This window comes from Prionailurus viverrinus, chromosome B3 (assembly GCF_022837055.1).
Source record: "Prionailurus viverrinus isolate Anna chromosome B3, UM_Priviv_1.0, whole genome shotgun sequence".
In the NCBI taxonomy this organism is placed as follows: domain Eukaryota; kingdom Metazoa; phylum Chordata; class Mammalia; order Carnivora; family Felidae; genus Prionailurus; species Prionailurus viverrinus.
The window spans coordinates 81,971,677-81,999,089 of NC_062566.1; the positions used below are offsets into that span (position 1 = coordinate 81,971,677).

The 27,413-nt window shown below is 34.2% G+C and overlaps 1 protein-coding gene and 1 non-coding gene across 9 annotated transcripts in view; both read left to right on the forward strand.

The window, feature by feature from the left end:
• The window catches only part of MIPOL1 (mirror-image polydactyly 1), a 329,171-nt gene that overhangs the window by 47,449 nt on the left and 254,309 nt on the right, over positions 1-27,413 (forward strand). For 7 of the 8 annotated variants that reach the window (XR_007153079.1, XM_047863349.1, XM_047863346.1 and 4 more), the window contains exons 2-3: positions 17,384-17,521; positions 18,101-18,179. Coding sequence is in view for 7 of the 8 variants with exons in the window: in XM_047863349.1 (XP_047719305.1) it covers positions 18,161-18,179 (19 nt within the window). In the remaining variant the exon portion in view is untranslated. Of the gene's footprint in view, positions 1-14,539; positions 14,602-17,383; positions 17,522-18,100; positions 18,180-27,413 lie in introns of all 8 variants that reach the window. The other variant, XM_047863347.1, reaches the window with a different exon arrangement.
• LOC125169200 (small nucleolar RNA SNORA62/SNORA6 family) lies at positions 25,596-25,743 on the forward strand. The gene has a single exon (XR_007153520.1). It is a non-coding gene; the product is annotated as a small nucleolar RNA SNORA62/SNORA6 family (small nucleolar RNA).

Here is a 27,413-nt window from a genome sequence, read left to right on the forward strand (position 1 = left end):
GATGGTTATTTCTTGCTTCAGGATTATTTGATGACCTTCGATGATAGATGCAGTTTCTACCAATACGAATAACAAGATAGCTGTAGTCTTTAAAAGGTCTGTATTTAACACTTGCAAGGGGCAGTTTTCCAATCTCTAGTCATCTCCTGAGAGTCTGCTGAGGTGTAATAATCAGTTTACACCTAAGGCTCCTGTCTTCCTTTATGTGTCAGCATTGAAGATCCTTCTAAAATAATTTGAGCACTGAGGTCCTAATGTTCTAGACTCTTGGACCTAAAGGCATAGCCTGGGAGACAATACTTTGTGAGTCTTTTTTGATTATTTTGGCTGAGGGCCTTCTTCAAATTCAGGTATCCTTTTTTTTTTTTTTTTAATGTTTATTTTTTGAGAGAGAGAGACAGAGTGTGAGCAGGGGAGGGGCAGAGAGAGGGAGATAAAGAATCTGAAGCAGGCTTCAGGCTCTGAGCTGTCAGCACAGAGTCAGATGTGGGGCTCAAACTCACTGTGAGATCATGACCTGAGCCGAAGTTGGACGCTTAACTGACTGAGCCACTGGCACCCCAAAAGTCTGTTATCCTTAAACATGTTGTATATTTCTTCTCCCAGTCTGTTGCTTGTCTTTTCATTCTCTTAAGGGCATTTAAAAATATATATATATTTAATTTGAGAGAGCGAGAGGGAGAGGGAGCATAAGTGGGGAGGGGCAGAGAGAGGGAGAGAGAGAATCCCAAGCAGGCTCCCCACTGTCAGTACAGAGCCCAACTCCAGGCTTGATCCCATGAACTGTGAGAACAGGACCTGAGCTGAAATCAAGAGTTGGCTGCTTAACTAACTGAGTCACCCAGGTGACCCTCTTAATGGCATTTTTTGATGAAGAGAAAAATTTTAGTGATTGACAAATTAGACTTCATTAAAATGTATAATTAGTGTTTTATGTATACTTTTTAAGAAATCTTTGTCCATCCCAAGGTCAGTTAGATATTCTTCCTTGTTTTCTTTTAGAAGCTTGATTGCTTTAGATTCTATGTTTAGATCTGTGATCTAGCTCAGATTAATTTTTTGGTATAGTACAAAGTAGGGATTGAGGGTAATTTTTTCTGTGTGGATACCCAGTTGATCCTGCATCATTTATTGAAAAGATTAGCTTTTTCCATCGCTGTGGATTGTTTGCCATAAATTAGGTATATGTGTCTGTGTGTGTGTGAGTATGTGTGTGGCGAGGGTCTATTTGTGTACTCTTTATTCCACTGAATCATTCCTGTATCCTTGCACCAGTATCACACTGTCTTAATTACTTGGCTTTATAGAAATAAAAGCATGTGTACTGGGAAGAAAAAAATGTCTTTTTTTTTTTAAATTTTTTTTTGAGAGAGAGCGCACGTGCATGCACAAGTTGGGGAGGGGCAGAGAGAGAAAGGGAGACACAGACTCCAAAGCAGGTGTCAGGCTCTGAGCTGTCCGCACGGAGTCCGATGTGGGACTCGAACGCACGACCTGTGAAATCATGACCTGAACTGAAGTCAGATGCTTAACCAGTTGAGCCACCCAGGTGCCCCCAAAAATGTCTTTATTAGCAAACAACATAATTATATATGTAGCAAATCCTGAAGCCTCTATAATAAAATGAGCAGAGTTTATAAGTGAATTTAGTGAGGTTGTAAGTTTCATAGTCCAATACAAATATCAATTGTATTTCTGTATATAGCAAAGAGAATTGAAAAAGTGAGATAAAACAATTACATTTAGGGTTGCCTCGGTATCTCAGACGGTTAAGGGTCCAGCTCTTGATTTCGGTTCAGGTCATGATCTTATGGTTTGTGAGTTCAAGCCCCATGTCAGACCCCATGCTGTCAGCATGGGGCCTGGTTGGGATTCTCTCTCTCTGTCGCCCTCCCCCACTCTCTCTTGTGCACGTGCTTGCTCTTGTACACACTTGTGTGTGCTTGCTCTTTCAAAATGAATAAACTTAAAAAAATTACATTTACAAAGCATCTAAAGGCATTAAATACTTGGGGTAAACTTTATTAAATATGTGTAAGACCTTTACACCAAAAACCAAAAACCATAAACCATTGCTGATAGAAATTAAAGAAGACATAAGTAAATTAAGAGGTGTGCCATATTTATGAATTAGATGGTTAAACTTTTAATTTCTTCTTAATTCATTTATCTCCGTCAGAAATTCTGGCATGCTCTTTAAAAAGAAATTTACAAGCCAATTCCAGTATTTATATGAAAATGCCCAGGGCTTAGCCAAGCAATATTTTAAAAGAATAGGAAAGTTGTAGGATGATACCTCCTAATTTCAAGACTTACTGCAAAACTGATGCAAAACTGATAAAGGTAATTTGGTATTAGTGAAAGGATAGACATGGAATACAAAAAGAGCCCAAATACAGACCCCCACATACATAGCCAGCTGATTTTCAAACAGGTGCCAAGGTAACTCAATGGAGAAAAGATAATCTTTTCAGATGATGCTGGAATAATGGGAAAAGTGAACTTTGGTTTTTGCCTTATGACTATATACAAAATTTGAAATCAATCATTGATCTAAATGTAAAACCTAAAACTATTAAACTTATAGGAGAAAACATAAAAGAAAATAGCTGTGGCCTTAGAGTTGGTAATATTTCTTAGAACACAAAAATATCAAGCTAAAAGAAAAAGATGATAAATTGGACTTTATTAAAATAAAAAATATTTTCCCAGATGACACCATTAACTAAAATGAACAGGCAAGCCACAGACTGGAAGAAAATATTTACAATGCTTATATCTGGCAGAGGACTTGTTTTCAGAATACATTAAGAACTCTTAACCACTGGGGCACCTGGGTGGCTCATTTGGTTGAGCATCCAACTCTTGATTTTGGCTCAGGTCATGCGTGGAATCAAGCCCCGTGTCGGGCTCTGCACTGACAGTGTTGGCGCCTGCTTGGAATTCTCTCTCTCCCTCTGTCTTTCTCATTCTTTTTCCCTCTCCTGCGTGTGCATGTATGTGCACATAATCTCTCTCAAAATAAATAAATGAATGTTTAAAAAAAATAGAACTCTTACCACTTAGTAATTAGAACAAGTAACTCATTAAGAAAAAATGGGCAAAAGAGTTCAACAGACACTTCACACAAGAAGTTGTATGAATGGCCAATACGCATTTGAAATGATGCCTATCATCATTAAACAGGTTATTCAAATTAAAAATCATAGGATATTACTGCATACACAAGAAATGATTAAAATTAAGACTGAAGTAAGTCATGGAAGTAACAGCATGGTGAATATAGTTAACAATACTGTGTTTATATTTGAAAGTTGTGAAGAGAGTAGATCTTAGAAGTTCTCATCACAACAAAAAAAATTTTACAACTGTGTTTGTTGTATGTTAACTAGGCATTGTGATCATTTCATGATATGTACAAATATCTAATCATTGTTGTACACCTGAAACTACTATAATTATATATGTCAGTTATATTAAAAAAAACTGGTAAGGCAAAACACGTCTGTTTTGTCTTTTCCAGTTTGTACCATACCAGCTACAGTGAACAGTAAAAGATACGTGTGTGTGTGCGTGTGTGTGTGTGTGTGTAAATTTACATATTTATATTTATATTTATATTTATATTTATATTTATATTTATATTTATATTTATAAAAAGAGTGTCCATACCAAGTTTTAGAATGTGGAGCATCTGGAACTCTCACCCACGGCTGGTGGATGTGTAAAATGGTACAACCACCTTAGGAAACAATTTGGCTGTTTCTTACAAAGTTAGTATGATCCAGCAGTTCGACTCTGGATATTTATTCAAGACAACTGGGAACCTGTGGCTGCAAAAAGTTTTGTCCTACCACACTTATTACTGTTTTATTCATAATAGGCAACAATTAGAAACAACCCAAATATCCATTAATAGGTGAATGGATAAACAAATTGCAGTGTATTCACACAATAAAAAGGAATATTACTGAGCAAAAGAAACAAACTAGTGTTTTATACAACATCAGTGAATCTCAATTATGTTAAGTGAAATTTCAACGTTTATTTGGGACAGAGAGAGACAGAGCATGAATGGGGGAGGGGCAGAGAGAGAGGGAGACACAAAATCGGAAACTGGCTCCAGGCTCTGAGCCATCAGCCCAGAGCCTGACGCGGGGCTCGAACTCCCGGTGTTAAGTGAAATTTCAGATACAAAAGAGTATTGGCAGGGGCTCAGCTGAGCTGGAGAAAGCTGATTGGCTAGGTGTCACTAGCGGTTAAAAAAGGTAAGCCAAAACAAAATTAATTGTCAAGCCTTTAATCACTTTATGTGGTGGTATATAGCAAGAGACTAAATGGGGAAAGCACTAACTTCCCACTGGCCCATCTTTTCCCATGGAACAATGCATCCATTTGAGGGTGGGGTGGATCAGCACAGACGTGGGGGTCATCTCACAGCCTAGGGAGCCCCAAACAAAAAGCTTCTGTACTTTTATGGACCCAGGTTGAGCAATGGGGGCTTCAGGGGGTAAGAGTAGAGTACAGAGAGGAGGGAGAGAGGGAGGGATTAGGAGTGGAAAAGTACTAGTCACTGAGTCAAAGTGGAAAAAAAGTATCCTCCTTCCCCCACCATTTAAGGAGATCTCCTGATGAAGATCTTCCAGATGAAGAGACCCCTGAATAGCTAGTAATACAGATGTGCCTAAGAGCCTGGCCAGCCAGGTGGGCTGAGTTCTTGACTACAACTCTCTTCAGAGACTGCAGTGCAATGGTTGTGCAGTATCTGGTGTAGGGAAAGCAACTTCTTCCTGGGAGGCCTGCCAGATGAAGGCTTTGTAATTGCCTGTGGTTGGGTTTGCAAAATCACACATAGGTTTTTGGCTAGGAGCTGGACTCTTCAAGTATACATTGTATAAGCCCATTTATACAAAACTCTGGAAGTAGCATCTAATTTATATAGTAAAGGAACACAGATCAGTGGTTGCCTGGGATTGGGGAGTGGGGTAGATTTATTGCAAAGGGGCATGAGGCAACTTTATAATGGTATTTTTTTGTTGTACCATTGCAGACAGTTGTCAAAACTCACCAAATGTGTACTTAAACAGTGGATGCAACTTTATATAATGCAAATGATATATCCCTCTACTTTCATATTTCTATATAACATGCTTATATTGCTGCTTCTGGATCCCCCTTACCTCAGTCTTATCACAGATTTCATTACTTCCTGAAGCTATCAAAGATAGGCAAAATGTCATCAGTCACATTATAGGACAGAAAGGCACGCGCATGTGCACACACACACACACACATACACACACACACACACATACCCTAAGTATCCCAAGCAGGAAGGGCCTTATATAGGGAATTGGAGTTTATAAAATTATTCCAAATGCTGGAACAGAAGTTAGAGATTATCTGTAGACCATGATTCAGCATCATTATATTACTGTTGCAATCTAGAGGTCAGAAAGCTGCTGCTGCTGCCACCACAACTGGCTGTCATACCAGGGGTCTTACACTAGACATTAGACCAGTCCCTGCCACCAGAAACATCCATGTCTAACTTTACATGCTGAAAGCAAACAGGTGTCCTCTGCCTTACTTTCTTCCCATATCTTGTTGGAGTACTACATCTCCTTGGTAAAACCTTTGTTTACATTTGGACTATGAGCTGCAAAGAGACTGGAAAATGTAATTTTTAGCTGTTTACGTCTTCCAAATCGAAAGGAAGAGTAAAAGTTGGGAAAACCAATCCAGGTAACTCCTACAAGGAGGTAGGTCTCTGTTGATATGTCTGCCCCTGGTACAGCTTCACTTTCTGTTTTTCAACCTTCTTACATAGTTATATTGCAATTATTTAGAAAAATATATAGTATTTACATTATTATGGTCATGTAGGTGCTAATCATAACTAATACATGTATATTTTATTTTCTCTTCCCCCTCCCTTGCACAGCTTTTTGCTGTTGTATTTGTTTTGTTGCTTAATTTTTTGTGTATTTTTATTGATTGAACCCCAAACTGTCTTAGTTTTTTAATCACTTCTCAGATGCCTGGAGTTTTCTTTTCTTTCTTTCTTTTTTTTTTTTTTTTTTAATAGGCACTTGTACAGTCAAGTTCTTTTTTTTTTTTTTTAACGTTTTATTTGTTTTTGAGAGAGGGAAAGAGACAGAGTGCGAGTGGGGAAGGGTCAGAGAGAGAGAGGGAGACACAGAATCTGAAGCAGGCTCCAGGCTCTGAGCTGTCAGCACAGAGGCTGACACAGGGCTCAAACCCACAAGCCACGAGATCATGACCTGAGCTGGAGTCAGATGCTTAACTGACTGAGCCACCCAGACGCTCCTGAAGTTTTCTTAATGCCGTCAGGTTTGAATGGTTTCCCTCAATGTCTGGTGTATAGCTGTTATCCCATGATTTCCCTCATCATGATCTTAGGTATTCTTTTTACCTCTCTCCTTAGATAGGACCTCTGTTTTCTAAAACCAGGGTCTACTTCTTTCATGCTTTTACTCCCTTGTTTTGGTAGAGCACATTCTCTGCCAGCTTCCTGAGAAAGAATGTAAAGGTGGGTAAAGTATAAAGAAATACTTTTAGAACATTGCTAATCCATATTTTTTTCTATGCTCTGACTGATATCATATCCTCTTGGCCAGTGAGAAGACTGCAGTTTGTACTATATGCACTCAGCGTTTAAGTGTGGCATTGCATTCTGCCATTTGTTTTGATTTTTAGCAAACAGTTTTGACCAATTGGTAATAGGAGATGTGTAAGTAATAATACTGGACTATAAAAAAAGGAGGGGTGCCTGGGTGGCTCAGTTGGTTTAAGTGTCCAACTTCAGCTCAGGTCATGATCTCACAGTTTGTGAGTTCGAGCCCTGCATCAGGCTCTGTGCTGTCAGCGCAGAGCCTACTTAGGATTCTCTGTCTTCCCCTCCCCCCCATCCCAATAAACAATAAAAAAATAAAATAAAAAATGGAGAAATAGTGTCATGCTGATATTAACAGCAATTATATTGGTGATTCCCTGTGCCTTCATGTAAACGTTGAGGAAACAGGAAAAAGATCAGCAGGCTTAGCATTATTAAACATCTCTTCATATTATGAAGGGTATTAAATGCATCACTCTGATTTGTACCTAACAAAACAGTATAGGTGTGCCATAATTTCAGGAATTTGATGAAAATGAAGGATCATTGCCAAAATATGATGCTGGAAATGCATCTCTATAGGAATTAAGAAATGTTGACACTGTGTAAATCTCATTCAAGTTTTCTTTTCCAGGGACACATTCTCTGTACTAATCAGAGTATAATTATTTTGCTTTTCCTTTCTTTTTTCTGTTCGCCCCTTCTCTAACCTTTATTGGACATATGTTAGAACTTTTATCTTCCCTGATTCTTCTTTCTCATATTTCCAACTCTGTTACTCTGTGCTGCATTCCAGGGAATTTCTTCTCCCTTGTCTCCAAATCATCAATTTTCACTTCCAGTGTTTTCTAGTTTTCACTTCATCTGTCATTTCAAGTTCAGTGAACATATTTCTCATTTCTGTGATTTCTGCTAGGCCATTTTTTGTATCTATCCATGCTTATTTAGTAACTGCCTGATCTTCTTTAATAGTTACATTGCTTTATCTGGCAATTTAAAAATCATACCTATTTTGATGATTGATTTCAGATTGCTTAGTTTTCTCTAATTCAAGTGTGAACCCCCACCTCTTTTTTGTATGTCTATAGTATCTTTTTTTACAACAGATTATTTCATATATTTTATAGTTTTGAATGGCTGTGAGCTTATTTTCAGAAGATTTTATCTTGTAAAGGAATCTAGCACATGACCTTTTTTTTCCCTTTTAAACTTCTGGCTGGAATACAGGTTATCAGGTTGTTAAAGCAGTTTTATGTTAGTTGCTTGGTTTAAGTGCAGATTTGGATTCCTTGTCCCGCCACGGTTAAAGGCTTTTGGTTTTGATCTTGGGTAGTTAACTTTTTCACCTAATTTGGCAGGTGCCTTGTGTCTGGCTAAGATATCGAACAGGTGGTTGGAAATTATCTGATTGCTATTTAAGGATGGTGAAAGTCAGTGTAGTTGAACCTCTAACTCAATTTGCTCTCAACATTTTCATGGACTGCTTGGCTTCAAGTCCCACTCTGTTATGGTTTGATTTTGACAGGTGAATGTTTACCTTTCTTTTGAGATTTATCTGTGTTTTAAAATATTTATTTAAAAATATTTTAGTCAGGGGTGCCTGGGTGGCGCAGTCGGTTAAGCGTCCGACTTCAGCCAGGTCACGATCTCGCGGTCCGTGAGTTCGAGCCCCGCGTCAGGCTCTGGGCTGATGGCTCGGAGCCTGGAGCCTGTTTCTGATTCTGTGTCTCCCTCTCTCTCTGCCCCAACCCCGTTCATGCTCTGTCTCTCTCTGTCCCAAAAATAAATAAACGTTAAAAAAAAATATTTTAGTCAGTATTTTAAAGTTTGGAATAGTAGCTATCAGGAGGTATTCCAGCAAATGTTTAATTATTTCAATCAGAATGAATTTGAGTTTGCAGTTCCTCAAAATAAAGAATCAAAAAAGAATTAAACTGGGGGAGCCTGGGTGGCTCAGTCATTTAGAATCTGACTCTTGATTTCCGCTCAGGTCATGATCCCAGGGCTGTGGGATCAATCCCCGCATGAGGCTCTGTGTTGAGTGTGGAGCCTGTTTGGGGTTCGTCTGTCTCTCTCTCTCTCTCTCTCTCTCTCAAATTAAATTAAATTAAATTAAATTAAATTAAAAAGAATTAAATTGGGTGTAGGACCTGACCTGTGACTGTCATTTCACCTTAGATTACAGATATACTTATTTCTTTCACTGATAGAAGTTATTACTTAGTAAAATAATTTTATTGTAAACAGTGTGATGAAGTATAAAATTTACCTAATTTGTTGGTTCAGCCATAGACTTAACATGTATTAAAAGGTGACAAGTGTTGAAATTTTGAGACATGGTGTTATAGTCATGATCACTATTTCTGCTTATGATTCTTCTATGTAAGTCATCCTCATTTAAGATCACTATGCCTTTTCAAAGAAATATGACTGTTCTACAAATGGGAAAAATCCTCAGGAATAGAAATAAATGTTGTGTAAATAAAATTAGAGAATATTTCAAATTTATATAGTTATGACTACAGCATATCATAAACTTGGTTACTTACATTGCAAGTCAGTAGCAGTAACTTACTAGGATGTTGCTTCAGGGTGTAGCAGATGGCCTGTAATTAGCTTGGTGAGGAAAATGTTTGCTAAAGGTGACAGAGTGTACCTACCCTGTTTCCCATATGCACTAGGTCATTGGTAACATATTGTCTTAGCTTCAGGAAGTTGTTAGATTAAGGTCAGGGAGTAATTCCAAAGCATTTTAATATATTATCTATTTTAGCATTTAATATATATTATCAGCTGATATTATTTTCTTTTCAGTTCCTGTTTGCTAAGATGAAATTTGTAAGCTTTTCTTCAGATAACATGCAGTATAAATCCATGTGAGGTGTGTGCCTATGTATCTGTGAAAGATGTGCATGCAGTATTTGTTGTATGATATGTGTATATATATATATCAGGCATGAGATTGATGGGGTTTTAATAACATTCTTATAGAACATGGAACACTCATTGCTGGTCCTGTGAACGATTATTTAATGGGTTTTGCTAGCAAGTAAATAATGCTGTATATGTCCTTTAATTTTACACTGTGTGTTTTAAACTATCTGTTATGGAAAATCCTAAATGTACAAGAGTAGCGAAACAATATGAACCTGTATGTACACATAACAGAGCTTCAACAATTGTCCTTCGTGGTTCATGTTAGTTAATCTTGTTTCATCTTATTCTGCCAGCTTTTATGAATTCGGCTCCCCTAGCCCTCCAATCTCTACCCATCCCTATTCCCTCCACAGGATGATACATATTAGTTTGTATTACATACCTCAACCAGGAGGCTTATAATGTTTGATTGCTGTTTTGTAATACCTTAGATATTTATGGCAGTTTTTGTTTTCTCTTTTTCTTCACAGTTTATAAAAGGTTTTCTTACACAGTTAGTAGTGTAAAATGTCAAATTATTTATACAGCCATTTTGAGCACAGCTACATCACAGAGCTGCAATTTTCTTGAAAGAAGTAAAGTCTTATGTTTTAAAATGGAAGATCATCAGTGTCTTTTGAAAAATTTCTTTAAAAAATTAAAAGCACACATTGTTTAATGTATTTAATACTTTAGAACACTGTATAATTGTATTACTATTAATTTTTTATAAATATCTTTAACTCAGTTGATTTGCCATTTAAGAATGTTTTTTAAATGTATTTTCTGAAAAATTTTTAGTGAACATGTACTGATCCTAAGAAACTACATAGTATGATGAAGAAAAGAGATAATGGAATATTTACATATAATTTATGGTTGAAATCGTAATTTTAAATGCAAGAAGAATCAAAGTGTTTATGGAAGGAAATTACTATATATAGGGTGGCTTACATTTTTCTTTTCATACTGTATTTTTATTGTTAACTATGGAATATCTATTTTTAGGACCATATTCTTATTACATACTTTTCGTTAATGAAAATATTTATTAAGAATGACTTAAGAAATTACATGAGCTTTTGTAGTTCTTCAGTTAAAGGAGACTGACAGCTGTGATTTCCTAGATATTGAACAAGAAATTAGAGCCTAACATTTATTTTGCTGTTTAAAGATTTTGTTCTAGTAATTATATTTTGCAACCTAGAAGTTGTCTTTAACATTACAGTTTAAAAAGTGAAATGCATAGTTTGCAGGCAGCACTGCCCATTGAGAATGATTAGGTACTGTAATGTTAGCAAATGGCATAAACATTGTATTATACAATGTATGCATTGCTATTAAGTGTTCAAAACAGGAGGGAAAGTATAACTTGTTTTTGGAATATGTTGATTCTCAGCTTCTATTTGTTAATGTCTCAGTAACTATAAACTACAGAGAATTATTAAGTAGCTTTTTGATAAAAATCTGTTAGCATTATGATTCCTGATAATTAATTAAGACCTTGTGTGGTTATTTGTACTTTATTTTAGCAAGACAGTTTCTAATAGCTGTTATTTCATTTGATTTCAAGTGGCTGCTCATACCAGTTGTCATTATAAATTGATTTAACTTGCTCTAATACTTTTTTACCTTTGATATGCCAAGAACTTCAATTGGTTGTGTGGAAATGCAAGCCTTTGTGTAAAGGAGTAGGTAATTGCATCAGAACTTGGCACCCACATGAATCTTATGAAAACAGGCTGTTTGTTCCCTAGAGAAACTATTCTATAAGCTGACTTTGTTTTTATATTCTGTTCTGTGCTAGATTAAGTGATTTAGTTTAGTTTGGCCTAGGGCAAAACGTTTCAGGATATTTTAGAAAATCCTGTATCTCATTAGCTCTCTGAAAATAATACTAGTTTTAAAGTTTTGGTTTTTAAAAATTAATCGGGAGGCTATGCAATGTGATTTCCATTTTCAAAGTGTCATTTGTAACTGGCACTAAAAACAGTCACAGTGTTCCAAGTGGTATATTGTTTTGCCCTTCAAGTTTTGAAAACATGAAAGCCGTTTATTTTAAACACCAAATATTTATTTCCTCTTAATTTGGTGTCCTTCCTTGACCTTCAGTGATGAGTAATTTACCTTTTTGATTAGTAATTTCTTGATTACTAAATATATAACATGAGAACTATGTGTGACAAACATATGGTAGTCATAATATAGAAAAACTTATTTTTATTATAAACCCTTTAATAAATTTTTTTATTACAAACTTCAAAATCCTGAACACTGTGACTTCTATAAATAAATAGTCCCTAACTGAACAAAGAAATGTGATTGTTTTAAGAAATATTTGCATAATTCTTAGGAAACTTATTTATTTTAAACTTTTCCAAAAAATTCCTACCATGTATTAATTTAAATTTTCACTGTACTTAAACCAAGCAAGCAAGCAAACAACCATAATAAAGTATAATTATAAAAGAGTAATTAGGCAACAATAATTTTTTTTTCAAAGTTTCAAGGGAATCATAAAGATTATGTCCCTTTTATTCACTTTATATCTCTCAGGTGTAATATGGTTTCCTTCAAAATTTCCTGTTCAGTTCCAAGATTATTAATAAATATTTATTAAGTTAAAAATTGTACATGCTCATGGTTAAAACATCAAGTTATGCAGATATAAAATGAAATAAAAATACTTCTTTCTCAGCACGCCTGAGTGGCTCAGTCAGCTAAGCATCCGACTTCGGCTCAGGTCATGATCTCACGGTTTGTGGGTTTGAGCCCTGCATCAGGCTCTGTACTGACAGCTTGGAGCCTGGAACCTGCTTTGGATCTGGGTCTCTCTCTCTGCTCCTTCCCCACTCATGCTCTGTCTCTCTCTGTCTCAAAAATAAAATAAAAATATTAAAAAAAATACTTCTTTCTCTCATTCCTCCGTATCCCCACCTCAACTCTTAGGTCCTTTTTTCACAGTAACCACTGGTAATAGTTTCCTGAGTATTCTTTGCTTTGCCTATTCAAGCATGTATGCATATGTAAGTATAGTTTTACATTTCTTTCTGTTTTTACTTTTATGTTTTGTACTTGCATTGTTTTGGCCAAAGACATATTCTGAGTAGGAAATTTATTTATCTTATTCACCACTGCCTATCTATCTCCTAGAACAGTGTCTGACATATAATATATAAGTGCTTAACAAATGCTTGTTGAAAGAATCTTCCACACACAGTACATGTATGCATTTATAGTATAAACCATACAGATTTGCTTTATGGTTTACACTTTATATTCTCAGTTTTCTGTTGATGAACATTTATGTTAAGTCTGTATTTCTGCTAGTCATTGATCCATCTATCCATCCATCCTCCTTTCTATTAAATATATACTGAGTAGTTACTATATGCCAAATACCTTCTAAGAATATAGATGAAGGAGAAGATCCACAGCCCTGCTTGCATGTAATTTACATAGACTTGTAAGTTGGCTGAGATCTATCAAAAACAATGAAATAAAACCTAAACAAATTAAGAAATTCCACGAAGGCAGAAGCATAGGTACTATCCTACTTCAGGTAGAATGGCCAGAAGAAGGAAAGAAAGAAAGAAAGAAAGAAAGAAAGAAAGAAAGAAAGAAAAGAAAGTCTGAATGATGAAGAAAATTGTTTCGAGCTTTAGAAAAAAAGACTTCTAGGCAGAAGGACAAGCAAGTATAAAAGCTCTGAGTCAAAAATAACCTTGGTGAGTTCAAGGAACAGAAAGAAATCAAGTATGACTAGAGCATATTTTCTCTTGCAAATACTGCTTCAGTGAGTGTCTTTGTACATAAAAATATATTTTACATATTTTTCTAAATACTTCTGGTAGTAGAACTGAGGGATGAAATAGTATGTGCATTGTAAGTTTTGATAGCTATGGAGTGGGGCCTCTTTTATCCCTTATCCTTTCTCCTGAAACCTCTTCTTGGTTTTCCTGGCTCTGAAGACCTTGGATTATCTAGAGCTTTGTAGGGAGTGGGCTGTGACATGAGGCACAGTGAGTGAAAGGAATTCTTTTTGGAAAAGAATGTGCCAGGAACTGTGAATGTTTGAGAGACTTTGGTCTAATAAGAAGAAAATCCATCAGTGGAACATATGCATATATGGTATATATATTGAGTTATGCGATAAAATATTTGACTCTTCGAAATACAGTGCTCTCCATTAGCCTTTTAATGAAATCTTTTCAATGCAGAAATTAGCAACATTTCTCCGCTAAGAAATATAAAATTTGGAGTTTTTTGGTTACGGTTGGATATGAATGAGGCAGTATTACAAATGATTCCTGGTTTGACACTATTGAATTCAGTTTACAAAAATTGTGATTAAATTAAAGATGTATTATGAAAAAAGTGCCATTAAAGTCCATCAAGAACCGTTGCTATAATATGGCTTTTGCAGAGGAAGATAAGAAGGGTATCTCCAATTTAACAAATCACCCTGAGAATGGGTCTTTTTTTTTTTTTTTATGCTTTATTTTTGTTTGAGACAGAGACAGAGCATGATCTGGGGAGGGGCAGAGAGACAGGGAGACACAGAATCCAAAGCATGCTTCAGGCTCTGAACTGTCAGCACAGAGCCTGATGCAGAGCTCCAACCCACAAACTGAGGTCATGACTTGAGCTGAAGTTGGATGCTTAACCACTGAGCCACCCAGACACCCTCAGGGCATCTCCTATTTAAAATAAATTTTTAAAAATCCTGGTACAATGTATTGGTACATTGGTGAAACCCGTTTTTAAATAAAATGCCTCTTTACCTAAAAGGCATTGTTTTAATTTTAAAGGAGAGATGTCAGAGTCACTTATAAATTTTTAGGCAGATTAGAAATTTTAGACTGGTTAAAGAGCAAATTTTGGTTCATGAGGTGTTTTACTGCTGAGTAAACAAGGAGAGTCAAGTCACATTTCAGATGATAGAGATGTTTATTTAAATTTTTTCATTCTTTGTTTTTTTGATAGGGTAAAGGTAGGAAATTTTGGCAGAAGAATGCAGATTCCCATCTACCTAGAGAGAAAAGGGGGTATGCAGTTTCCTTAATTATTATTTATTATTTATTATTTTTTTTAACATAATAAGACCACTTCCTTTGAGAGTAAAAACAACTTGAAGGAATAAGGTTGGGAATCTGTGATAGAGAAGATCTTAATTTAACAGATGCTAATGTGGTGTGTTCTGTCTGTTATATTAAAGACTTTTTGTTGGGTTTTTTTTGTCTTTTTTAACCTGGGTAATTTTTCCAGCACAACTCATAAACACGTTAGTTGGGAATTGTTTTTATTTTGCTACTTGAACCTGGTAAACATTATTAACGATAAAGCAATTAACTTATATTTTGTCTGTGATATGATAAGTTAGACATGATAAGATGTCTATGTAAATCATCCAACTAGTTTTAACATGAATATATAATTTTTGATTGAAACAGGTTCTTGATGTCAAATCTTAAAGTGAGTGTAAGGAAAGGAGTTGGTATTTTATTAGTCTTCTCCTTTGTCCTAAAATTAATAGAAATATAAAATATGTTGCATGTTTACAGAAATCTTTTCCTTTTACAATATGTAGATATGTAAGTTGTAATTATTTGAATCATTAGAACATCTAATTTTTGCTTGACAATATGCAAATGTGCCATTAAATCTGTTTTTTAAGATTTTTCCAGTTTAATGTCTGAATCCAAATTCATAAAGAGTTGGAAAAATGAGATGTCTGAGCTATAGGATTCACAGGGATTTCATATGAAGCCTATTTAATCAGGATAACACTGTTATTAATATTCATAATGTCAGCTGGAACACAAATGACAGACTATGGGGCCTAAAAATTTTACTTGGTGAATTTATTAAAAGTAGCTTAAAAAATTAATGGAATTTAAGTAAAGTTGGTGAATATGAAAATCTTGTGTTAGCAGAAAAAAAAAATCTCTATTAGAACTTTCTTTAAGACCATTTTGCATTGATGTCTTTTGACAGATTTCATTGGTACTTAAAGAAGAGAGATGCATGAATGGTCATTTAAGAGGATTTAAACACATTGGCACATTAATTTTTACATGAATAATAAGTACTTTCCAAAAGCAATTAACTTACAGTGTACAAGATATGAATTGAAAAATAAGACTGTGACATCAAGGGCAAAGCAAATGTGCTGTACATTTTAAACTTAGTGGCAAGACTTTTTAATATTTTGGTTTATTCTATTTTTATGGTTAGGATATGACTTAGAATATGGTTATTTTAATGCGTTTGAAAGCATATCAGAAGAGCAATAATGTTTCCTCCCTCCACAAAAGTATTGGTAGTGTTAAACATTATCCACTGCGAGTATTGCTTGCACTTGTTGGAGAATTAAGCATTTGTTGTGCTATTGGTAATATTTGAGAATATTTGAGAATCTCAATTTAATTTTATAGTTAAAGGGATGATTCTCATGGGGCTTAGTGATTCAAATACATATGTGTTAACACAGATTTATTGATTATAGTATAACTTAAATGTATAACAAATAAGCTTCTTATAGATAGTGTGAGAAGTTTAGTTAAGAACCGTCTGAGTAGTATACAAGTCAATTTGTTCTGAATTTTAGCCTAAGGAAGTAAAAAGTTGGGAATGGTATTAAGTAAAATCAGAATGCATTTTACTTTGTGTATCACTTGTTACTTTTTATGTTTTCAAATGTGTTTATAATGATATTACACCATTTTATTTTTATTATCGAAGTTCATTAAAAACAGCTGTAGACCATCACGTACAGTTATAATAATACAATATTTTGTTTTATATTTTTTCAGAGATTATTTTTCATGCAAATTCTAGTACATAAAAAAGTACATAAAAAAGCATGATTTAGTTACTATCTGTAACAATTCACTTAGGGTTTAATGATGAGAGAATATAGGCAGTGGCCTGGCAGTCCAGACAGGTACTAGAAGTTTCACTTGTAGTCTGTCAGTGTTATATGTGAATGATTTTGTTTCATTAGATGTATAGAAATTGCCTAGTATGTTTTGGGACTCAGAGCTTGATTAGAAAAAGCATTAATAACCAGAGTGTGTAGAAATGATCACAGTATAAGATATAAGTTAATTTTTTTGTATAAGGAATGAAATCAAATTGATATATTGGATATTACTATTTTTTCTAGTAGGTTTTTAAAAGTTAGGTTTGGTGTAGGTGGGTTTTTTTTTTTGTTTTGTTTTGTTTTTGGCTGTGAGATATTCACTTACATGCCCAGGAGAGGGCAGCATTTTACTATATCAGGCTCATAAAAGAATTAGCCCTGCTTAGACTGTCAATGTTTCTTGTAATTACTCCCAGTATATTTGTTGCTTGCTTATGAATTAACTTGCATTTATGGAACTAAATCATTTCAATCATTTAATTACACCTGAGGAGCTGAACTATAATTGCTTGCTTCCAACTAGGATCTGATATGGCTTGAGCAGTATTAATTTGGTGTTTACTTTTCTGAGTGCTAAAAGCATTAAAATGATTGTGCAATGGGATTACATTTTACTAATTGCTGGCATTCATTAGCTGGGTAAATGATGAGGAAGAGTGACTGTATATTGCAGAGGGATAAAATTATGGTTTTAAATAGTATATTACTAAGCACATTAAGGCCTGTAAGACATGTTTTAAAATACTCCAGAGGTTATTAAAGACTGTATTTTCTACATGTCTTGCTATATGAATCTCTTATTAAAAGACTGCAATTATTATTAACCTTTTTGGGCAATATGTAGGGAAATGGCTTCATTGACTGGGACATATTTCTTTGATATTAATAACTTCCTATATTTTCAGCTAATCCAAAAGTAAATGAGGAACTTAGAAAAAGATTGCCAACTCCAGATCAACATATTTAGAGAAAATTGGAAAAGGAGAAGCTTACGACAGCTTTATTTGAGGACTTTTTAAAGAACGCAGAATTCTAGCTGTGAGGTAAATCTAATTTTATTCTCCTTAAAAGCATGCCAAAAAACAAAAAAAACATGCGTAGCTTTTGTCATGTTTACTGTAAAAACAAATGCAAGACACAAATATCAATTGTTCAAGTTAATGATAGTCTATGTTTTAAAAAAAATTGAATAGTATTCTTAAATTACTTTTACAAGTATAAAATGTTTTATATGAAAATACACATTATAAATTTAAACCAATACATTTGAAATTTTTGGTGTAAAGTTTATGACAAATAGAGTAAAAATTTTATTTTTCTTAAATTGATGGAATTAGAAAAGTCTTAAGTTAAATAAATTAAATGATTTTCTAACCAAAGGAGCAAGAATGTCTAGAAGCTTAACCTGAACTGTATTTACTAAAATGTAAGTGTGAAAGAAAGGACCTTTTTCTTAGAAAAAAAGATTTAATTTCACCTGTTGAAATATACACTTAATAGTCCCATTTAAATGTTTTAGAAAACCATTTATCCTGTAAATTCTCTGTTAAACAAAGGTAAGGTTTAGGTGTGTTCCGATATATTGTTTTAAGTTTATTTATCTAGAGTTGGCTTTATTTTAGCTTCAAATCTTGGAGCAAAAACCAGAGATATTGCCAGAGCAAACAAGAATAGAAGTACAAATGGAGGACTGGTCAAAAGGTAAGGACTTTTAAGGTATTAATACCAAACCCCAGGTGTTGTGCTAGTTCAAGGCACTGAATGAAGTGTGTTTGTTCTAACCAGTATATTAGACGGAGGCAGACAAGCACACATGCACGCTCACACATACAGAGAAGGAGGCACTCACAATGAGACCCACATACTGCAAAAGAGACACAAAGAAAGACACACAGAAAAAGAGAAACACATGGAGGAAGAGATACCGAGAGAGAAAGAAGAAAACAGCAGGGAGAGAGGAAGAAACATGCACAAAGTGATCAAGAGAGGAGATTGAGAGAATGACTGGGAGAGATGCATACTGAGAGCCACACTCAGAGAAAGAAACACAAACAAAGAGAGACACAGACACAGGGAGGGAGATACTGAACTCAGAGAGGGAGGCACAGACACGCATGTTGGAAGCACATACACAGAGAAAGACACGCGTGTGTAGGATACACACAAAAAGAGACCTACACACATAGATGCACAGAGGAAGATACCAGAGACCAGCAGTGAGAAAGAGACAGAGACATACAGTGAGAGAGACAGGGTAAAAAGAGACACACTGAAGGAGATAGAGGCATAGACATACACAGACACACACAAAAAGAGACACACAGTGAAAGAGAGATAGAAAATATATACATAGAGAGAGAGACATATATGTGGAGAGAGACACATGCACATAGAGAAACAGACCAAGGCACATACAGGTAAAGGAGACAGGTCCACACCAAAAGATGCACTCAGAAAGAGACACCTGCAGAGAGATGGGGTCAAGAGAGTGCCAGAGATAAAGCAACAGAGACATGTATAGATGTGCAGATGGATACAGAGAAAGACATTCCCAGGCAGAGACAGAGAGAGACATGAAAACAGAATCTGAGACAGGGAGAGAAAGATCCACAGGCAAAGGAAGAGAACAGTCAGAGACAGAAACACAGTTAAAAAGTCACACAGACTGAGAGATAGCCTGAAAAACACAGAGAGACGATAGATAGGCAGGCAGACATGTAGGTAGGTAGGTGGACAGGCAGGCCGGGGACATCTGTCTATAGAGCAAAATACAGACAGCCATAAAGAGAGAAGTTTAGAAAATATTAGGTTTTTAATTGAAGTATCTTACAGTAAAATGTTGCAAATCTGAAATCCCTGAAAAACGAATCATTCTGAATATAGTGTTGCATATTGTTGAAGGCTTAAGTCTGTATGTACATCATTTTTTATTTCCTCTAAATTGTGCAGTTAAAAAAAATGAGATTATTCCCAAAATATTGCACACTTCTCTCCCTTTTTTGGTGCCCTCTACCTCAACCGGGTTCTTCTTTTACCATATATTGACCATACTATCACCTTTTTCAAAAGGATAAAGGCCATTTTGGGGAAAGTTTATAGTTTTAGTGAATGGGTTTTGTGACACTTCATTTTGGTCCATTCTCTTTATATTCAAGTTTGTGATAAGATTGTACTGGTGTGAAGCTGGGAACTAATTTGTTGTAGCTGTTTTTATTCATTTATGATAAACAAGAAACATTCTTTTCAAGAGCTCAAAGCAGTTTTACTCAATTTATGTGCAATAATAAGAAAAGAGGAAGTAAATAATGATGCCCCTGTTACTTATGTTCCCTATTCAGAGGTCACATTGCTGTGGAAGTCATGTTGTTCAAATTATAGACGAAAGGATCTCTAAGGAGCCAAAGGAATTATTTTTAATATATCTAAAGATCTAGAGGCTGTGGAGGAAATACTTCTCATAAGTGTAGAATAACCAGGAAAGAAGTTCAGGAAGGGAGCTGCTGAAGCTCTAGGACACTTAAAGAAAGGAAGGTTTTAGGACTAAAGACATAGATGCATAAAGAGTTTGCAGAAGGCACAGACTACAATAGACGTGACTGAAACATCATTAAGAAAATTTGCATTTTTACGGGCTTTTTTTTTTTTTTTTACATCAGAAATAGGAAAGACATTCCTTTATATAAAGGGCCTGTTAATGAAACATTATTAAGAAATAAAGTTAAATAGGTAAATGTAATATCTTTTGATTTTTGTGATAAGTGATATGTTTAAACAGTAAAATCTCACATGGTCATTGCCTTGATATCAGGGTTCACAGGATTTATCATAAAGCACTAATTGCTTCAAAGCTCTGTCTTACAGTAGTATTCATAGTCTGGGTGGGTAATTAGTTATTTTATACATTATTTTACTTATTTTTTTAAGAAATTGAACTACATAAAAACTTGTATTACATACACATGCCTTTGTGTCACCTTACAAATTTTATTATAAGGAGTGCTGAAGTGGCTAAGCCTTTTCCTAGATTTATCGTAGAAACATTGCTGAAATATTTGAAGTTAGAGTTGATGAGGTATATAAATTTAACAGATGTAACAACTTACTTTTTTTGGTTTTGTTATTATTGACAGTTTAGAAAATGTAAAGCTATAGGGGGTAGGTAGGATGAGTGAAGGTATCTACAAAATGTTTCCAGGTTTGAGTAGTTACAAACACAACTCTAAATGAATGAAATTTTAAGTGTGAGTGAATGAAAGTGTTGCCAGGTGAGCATTTATAACATCTTCTGGCTTCTTAAGAAGTAAATGATGTCTTGCCCTTTTGTGAAATTTTGTTTTTTAGGGCTTTTCTTTTTTCTGCTTTTTCAGAAAAAAAAAAAATGAAGTGTTATAATCAAAGGATGTATGTACGGTCATCCCCCCCCCCCCCCCCCCCAGAATGAGTTGCTATGTGATTGGTTGCTTAGCCCTTTTTAGCATTTACTAACTATTTACTTATCTATGTAAGAAAAAAGACATGAGGGTTAGAAGTCTCTGGTGAGTAATTTTTTGGAATAGTTTGATACATTTCTGGATATTTCTTATTAAATTTGGTGCCTTTTATTAAGTTAGCTGAAACATGGTTTAGTTGTTTATTTATAGTGCACAATAGTCCACTGAAAATAGTTTACATATTTATGAACAAACATATCTGCCATAAACATACATACCTACAATAATGTAAGTAAAAATGACGTCTGAATGCCATTTAAATTCAGAATATTGTGAAACTTATTCAAATTTAGAACCTTTAGGGGTCAGTGTTCCCTAAGAAAGGTTAAAAAAGGTTACTGTGCTTACCCAAATTAAATATTAAGTCTATATTTTAAATATTTCTTACCAATTGAAGGTTAGAAATGGTAAGAATCATGCAGTTTGAAGAAGCTTCAGACAAAAACCATTCAATTTTATGAGTTTCTTCAATATGATTTTTAGGTTTACTATTTTAGGGAATTATATTTAATATGTATTTTATACAGAGTAGTTATTTTCACTTACATATTATCTCAATTTAAATAAGACTTATGTGTTTTTAAACTATTTTAAGCTTACAGAGTGAACCTGATTCTAAATCATTGTATGCATTTAAAACTTGAGATGAAAAACCACTGCTAGAACTGCTTTGGGTCCCTTGATATTGCAGTTTATGGGAAATTAGTAAATATTTTTAAAAACCTTATCTTGTGAATTTAAGTGAAAGCAACTGTCCTCTTTGTTTTAGAAGTAGACTAGCAATTATCTTTTATAACCATAATTCTGCTGGTGTTTCTACTAAGCAAAAATAAATAACTAAAACCTAGGAAAAGGTAACTCGTCTATGATTTGTTAGTTTCTTATAGAGTCAGAATACTGTGTATATCTAGTTGGTATTTGGGACCTGTGTGCCACCATCAGTCTCTTTTATTATTGCTTCATCTATCTTTGTCATTTCACAAAGCATGTATTCTTTTCACCTTTTGTCCATCTGTTGTTCTGTAATTAAATTACATCTAAAACTATTACGTGATTTGCAAGCATTTTATAAGGGGAGACATCGATAGAAACACTATAGAAAAAGGTCTAGCATGCTTTTAAATGTCTGATCATTATGACTAAAATATGATTGTAGAATCTCGTATCATTTTCATAAACTTTCTTTTGAAAGCAGCACAGAAGGAAATGTTAAGTTGCATATAATGGACATCCATTTCTACCAGCAACATAGCTGGTAGTAAAAAAAAAAAAAAAGATCCCCTAGGCATTATTAGACACTTCTTGAAATTCAGTGTTTTGAAATCTAGTTAATTAATCATTCCCTGTTAAATTACAGGACTTGAACTTTAATTAATAATTGACTTCTATTAAGTAATGTTATATTTTCCCTAAAATGCGTTGTAATTTGGTTTTGTTTATTTCATAGTGGAAGGTAAATTTTACTGGAGAACCATTGCATTTAATCATTTCAATAAAATGTTGAAGTACAAAGAACACACTTTGGGGGGTTAGATAGACCTGGGTTTCACATTTTTAATCTTCCACTTACTACCTACCTGGACTTGGGGACAAATTTCATAATTTTAAGCCTGAGTTTTCTTGTATATGGAATAGCGAGATAATTCCCTTAGGACTGTTTTGGAGATTAGAGATTGTGTATGTAAAAGCCCTACTACAACACTTGAAAAAGAAATGAGTTTATGTAATATGTATTTCCCATACCAGGGCAATTATTTTCACTAGTGTGGTTTTTATAGATACTTAAAAAAAAAAATAGTTAACATATTTTACAGGGCCTAAATAAATGGTGGCGTTGTCATTGTTATTCTACCCAGCTGTGAAAGGCAGGTCTATAAAAAAGTGTTAAAACTATTAAGAAACATACATAATAGTATTTGAAATGGTTATTAGTTTTATAAAAATACTGTCTTCAAATATACTGTTCACAATACCATTCGAAACTTGATTTTTTCCAAGTAGTACAGCTTGTATTTAGTATGCTTATATTTGTTAGGATACAATATAAAGTCAATAATATTCATTTAAGATAAAATATAATTTTATCTGTATTGAAATCCCAATTGCAATAAAATTCAGACTAGTGGTACCACACAATGAATTTTTCTTTTCCTTTTGGCAAGTGTGAATTTAAAAATGCATTTTTTATTTTTTCATATGCCATAAATAGGGGTCCTAGGTCTGATTAAGTTTACTGTTCATCTCTATAGGACATAACTTAGTAGAGTGCTGGTTGCTTCTCACACAGGACCCTCTAAAATATTTGAGAGAGTGGTTTTAGGACTACTGGCAGCTGGTCAACAAGGATTGATTCGTTTACAGAGGAAATACTAAAAACTCTTAAAAGAATGATTGAGGTTATATTCTTTTATAAAAACATAAATTTCTTTTATATTAAATAACTATTAAACTAAATGGGACTCTGTGTCTTTATTTTTTAAGTTTGATATGAATGATTCTGTTAACTATTATTGGCCTCAGTTGAAAAATGGAACGCAAAAAATATGTTTATAAGGGCAACTTAAGTTTTCTAACTGGTTATAAAGTTTATGAACTGTACTTTGAGATTCATTGTTTCTAATATGAATAATTTGCATGTGTCAACTTATGCCATAAATTGTATTTTTTTACTTTATTTTTTGGCAATATTTAAATAGACTTTATTTTGTAGAGAAATTTTACATTCATAACAAAACAGAAGAAAGTGCAGAGTTCTCATGATACCCCCCTACTCAACCCCCTGCCCCCCACAAACACACAACCTTTCCCACTGTCAACATCCCCTACTATAGTGGAACATTTGCTACAATTGTCGAACCCACCCATAAATTCTGAATAAGGGGAAAAGTTTGCAAGATAATAGGAGTCTTGCCTTATTTATTTATTTATTTATTCATTCATTCATTCATTCATTCATTCAAGTGTTTTAAATCGGTTCAGGCTATATTCTTCATGTGGAATTCTCACTATACCTTTGGTCCTTTATTTTATAAAATGATAATTACTATGAAGAATAAGCACAACAAATGGTAAATTTCTTTTTTTAATACGTTTACTTCTCCCCATTTCTGTACTATTGGTATGATCCTCTCTTTGAACAACTTGTGACTGTTTCTTTGACTTAAGGAAATATACCTCTTTTTATATGCAAGCTCTATCATATTTACTTGTGGCCATGAAAATATGAATATGGTTTTTTGAAATAGAAAAAAAAATACCTGAAGTTTTCAAAAGTTTTTTGCTTTGTTTTAAATTCTCTATCCTTAAGATTCTGAGGTCTTTGATAAAATTCCTCATTGATTTCTGGTTATGGCCCTTTCATGCTAGAGCACTTTCTGGAACACATATTTACAACAAAAATCTCGATACGATATCATTGAATCATCAAGTTTTTTAAAAATTAGGATTTCAGGGGCACCTGGGTGACAGTCGGTTAAGCATTTGACTTCAGCTTAGGTCATGATCTCACAGTTCGTGGGTTCGAGCCCTGCATTGGGCTCTGTGCTGACAGCTCAGAGCCTGGAGCCTGCTTCAGATTCTGTTTCTCCCTCTCTCTTTGCCCCTCCCCAGCTCGCACTGTCTCTCAAAAATGAATAAATGTAAAAAAAAAAAAATTAAAAGAAATTAGGATTTCATCTTATCATATTTAAGATAACAATTGTGGTCTCCATAGTGGCTAATTTGTCACCTTTAGTATGATTCCTGTACAGTCCTGAGTGTGTATTGGCATTTTGTTGATTTTGGAGATCGGAATCAATATTCGTTGTTACATAGACCCAAATTATGGTGATTTACACAGTGGTCGAGGTTGACTGGCTGTTTGTAGAGTAGCACTGATGTGACCACATTTACTCACTGATTTTGGTTATCAATATATCTGATAATTAAATAAAACATTGGGGGGTGGTAACTGAATACTCCCAACTCTGTGTGTGTGTGTGTGTGTGTGTGTGTGTGTGTGTGTGTGTGTGTGTGTTACTAAGAACAGCCTAACGTGTAGGACATAATTATCTTTAGGGGAGTAGTTTCAGATGCAGTTTTTCTTTGTGTTTTTGTCTTTTGTGTTTTTGTTTTTTCTCAGAGAATATGAAGAAGCAAACAGAACAATTCAGGCTACAAAATTTTGAAATTTCATAGTCCAAATGACTGAATTAAAAATATTGACTGAATTTAAAATACTGTAATCTGTAGCTTTTGGATAAATTCAATAATTCCTTGCCAAATAGTAAAATTCTGCTGATAAGATGTAAATTAAAAGTAATTATTTTTTAAAAACCCTATTTGACTTTCATTTTTAATTTTGGAGTGAGTCTAGTCTTCACATATGGCACTTTTTAGTACTTCAAAATCAGGATGCTACTAGTGAGTAAAGAGTTAAAAGTGATTAGTTCATGTTTGCAAAATTATACTTGTTGAGCAGATACTGAATATATTAGTTTTTGCTAATTACATTTTTTAAATTAAAATTAAATTTTCCTTTTTAAAATAGTTTCACTGGCTGTACCTAAGGTAATTTGATGTATTCCAAAACATAGTAATGCTTATTGATTTTAAGCATTTAGTATAGAAATATAATAAAAACTAAGCACATGCACATTGTTAGATATTGAAGTTGAGGCTGCTGGCTAATCAGTGAACTCAAAAGTGTAGGTAGGGTGCTATGTGAGGGGCAAGTCTAACACCACAAGGGTCTCTGGCCCAGTGAGTGGAGTTTGATAGTAATTCTTACTACAGGTATAAAAAAATAAAAAGTAACTTAAAAAAGAAAGAAAAAAACTAAGCACAATATACTCTTCTTTCTTTCTTTAGTCAATATTTTAAAAATTTCCCCCTCTGTTTTCAAAATTTTCAGATTAGTATTGATCAGATCAGGATAGGTAGGTTTTATTAATTAGTTTCCTTGAAGCAACAGCATGTATTAGAAGAAATATGATAGGAAAGACAGATAAATACATAATCTTTAAGGCTTCAGGCATTTGGAAGTTGGAGTATAGAATATTCTGGATTCTTTCCACAGATTAATTGTACAGAATTTATAATTGGAATGAATTCCTATTTACACACTTGCTTTTAAGAGTTTATAGTTAAAAAGTAACGATTTCAGTTTGGCAAATCTGATTGTTTCCTTTTAGAAATCTTCAGTGTCCAGTATTATAGTCAACTAGTATAGAGATTAGGGCCAGGACAAGTCTGCATTTCCAGGTAAGAAGACCAAAGACAAAACAAGAATTTTCCTTAAAAAGACAATACTTGATCTCCTGAGAATGCAGTAGAGACTTCCTCTGCATTTTTAACAGGCTGTTTGCTCTCTAAGATGTTCTGTATTGGTCTTTTATTACCTTTTTTTTTTTTTAAAGTCTCTTCCCCTCCCCAGAGTCCTTTGAAATGAACACATTATAAAAAAGAAAAACAAATTTACTTTTCTCAGGCTTTTTTTTTTTTTTTTTTGGTCTCAGGTATTTAATACTTTTTTAAAAAGTTACAAATGTTAACTCAAATACGGGCTGACGATACTACATATAACTAACAAGGCACTAGTATAGTAGTCATGGTTGATTAATGAAATGGGGAGTTCCTACCTTTTCCTTTTATGCTTTTGTTTTTTTTTCCTGGAGAAACAAATGGTAAATTTGAATAAAACATACATCATTTGCATAGGAAGTTATGTAATGATACCATATAGAGTATAATGATTTCCTAAAACCTTGTATTTAAAGTAACCTGAATTACAATGAGAGATAAACAGAATATTTACCCATCCCTTATGAGCTGCTGCTGATATGTAAATTTATTCTTCTACTTTGCACAAATATACTTTTGAGCTACTGCTTAAACACTTTGAGGTCCTTAGTCAAACAGTTTTAATGATGCCTCCAATATTATGAAAGTGTGACATTTGATGAATGTCTCATATAGTTTTGATATCTGGGCACATGTCAACAAAAAAAATTGAACATTGGTTTGTCATGCAACACCTAGATAATTTATAATTTTACTGTTTATATCCATCTTGACATTTTTTATCTGCCAAAGGCAGGTTTCATTTGGAATCTTAATCTGAGATTTATTTGGTGGATCTGGAAATCATAGCTAGGGTTCCCACAGGAAATGGTCCATCTACCAACAGATTAAATGGCAGTCCTGCAGTTGTTAGGGGAGCTCTGCATTTAACACACATGCATACTCATTCAGTCAGCACTGTGGAGAAAAATTAAAGTAGTAACCCAGGTTTAGGAACAATGTAGCTAAAAAGTCCCATATTTGCTGAATGACAAAGGGTTATATAGCAGCATTTCATTTTATTATTCGTGCTTGAATTTCTTGTTTGCTCTGTTGAGTCTGCTGACGAATACTAATAAATGCCTGCAACAATCCAGACGAGAGATGCCTGGCAACAAAGCTATGC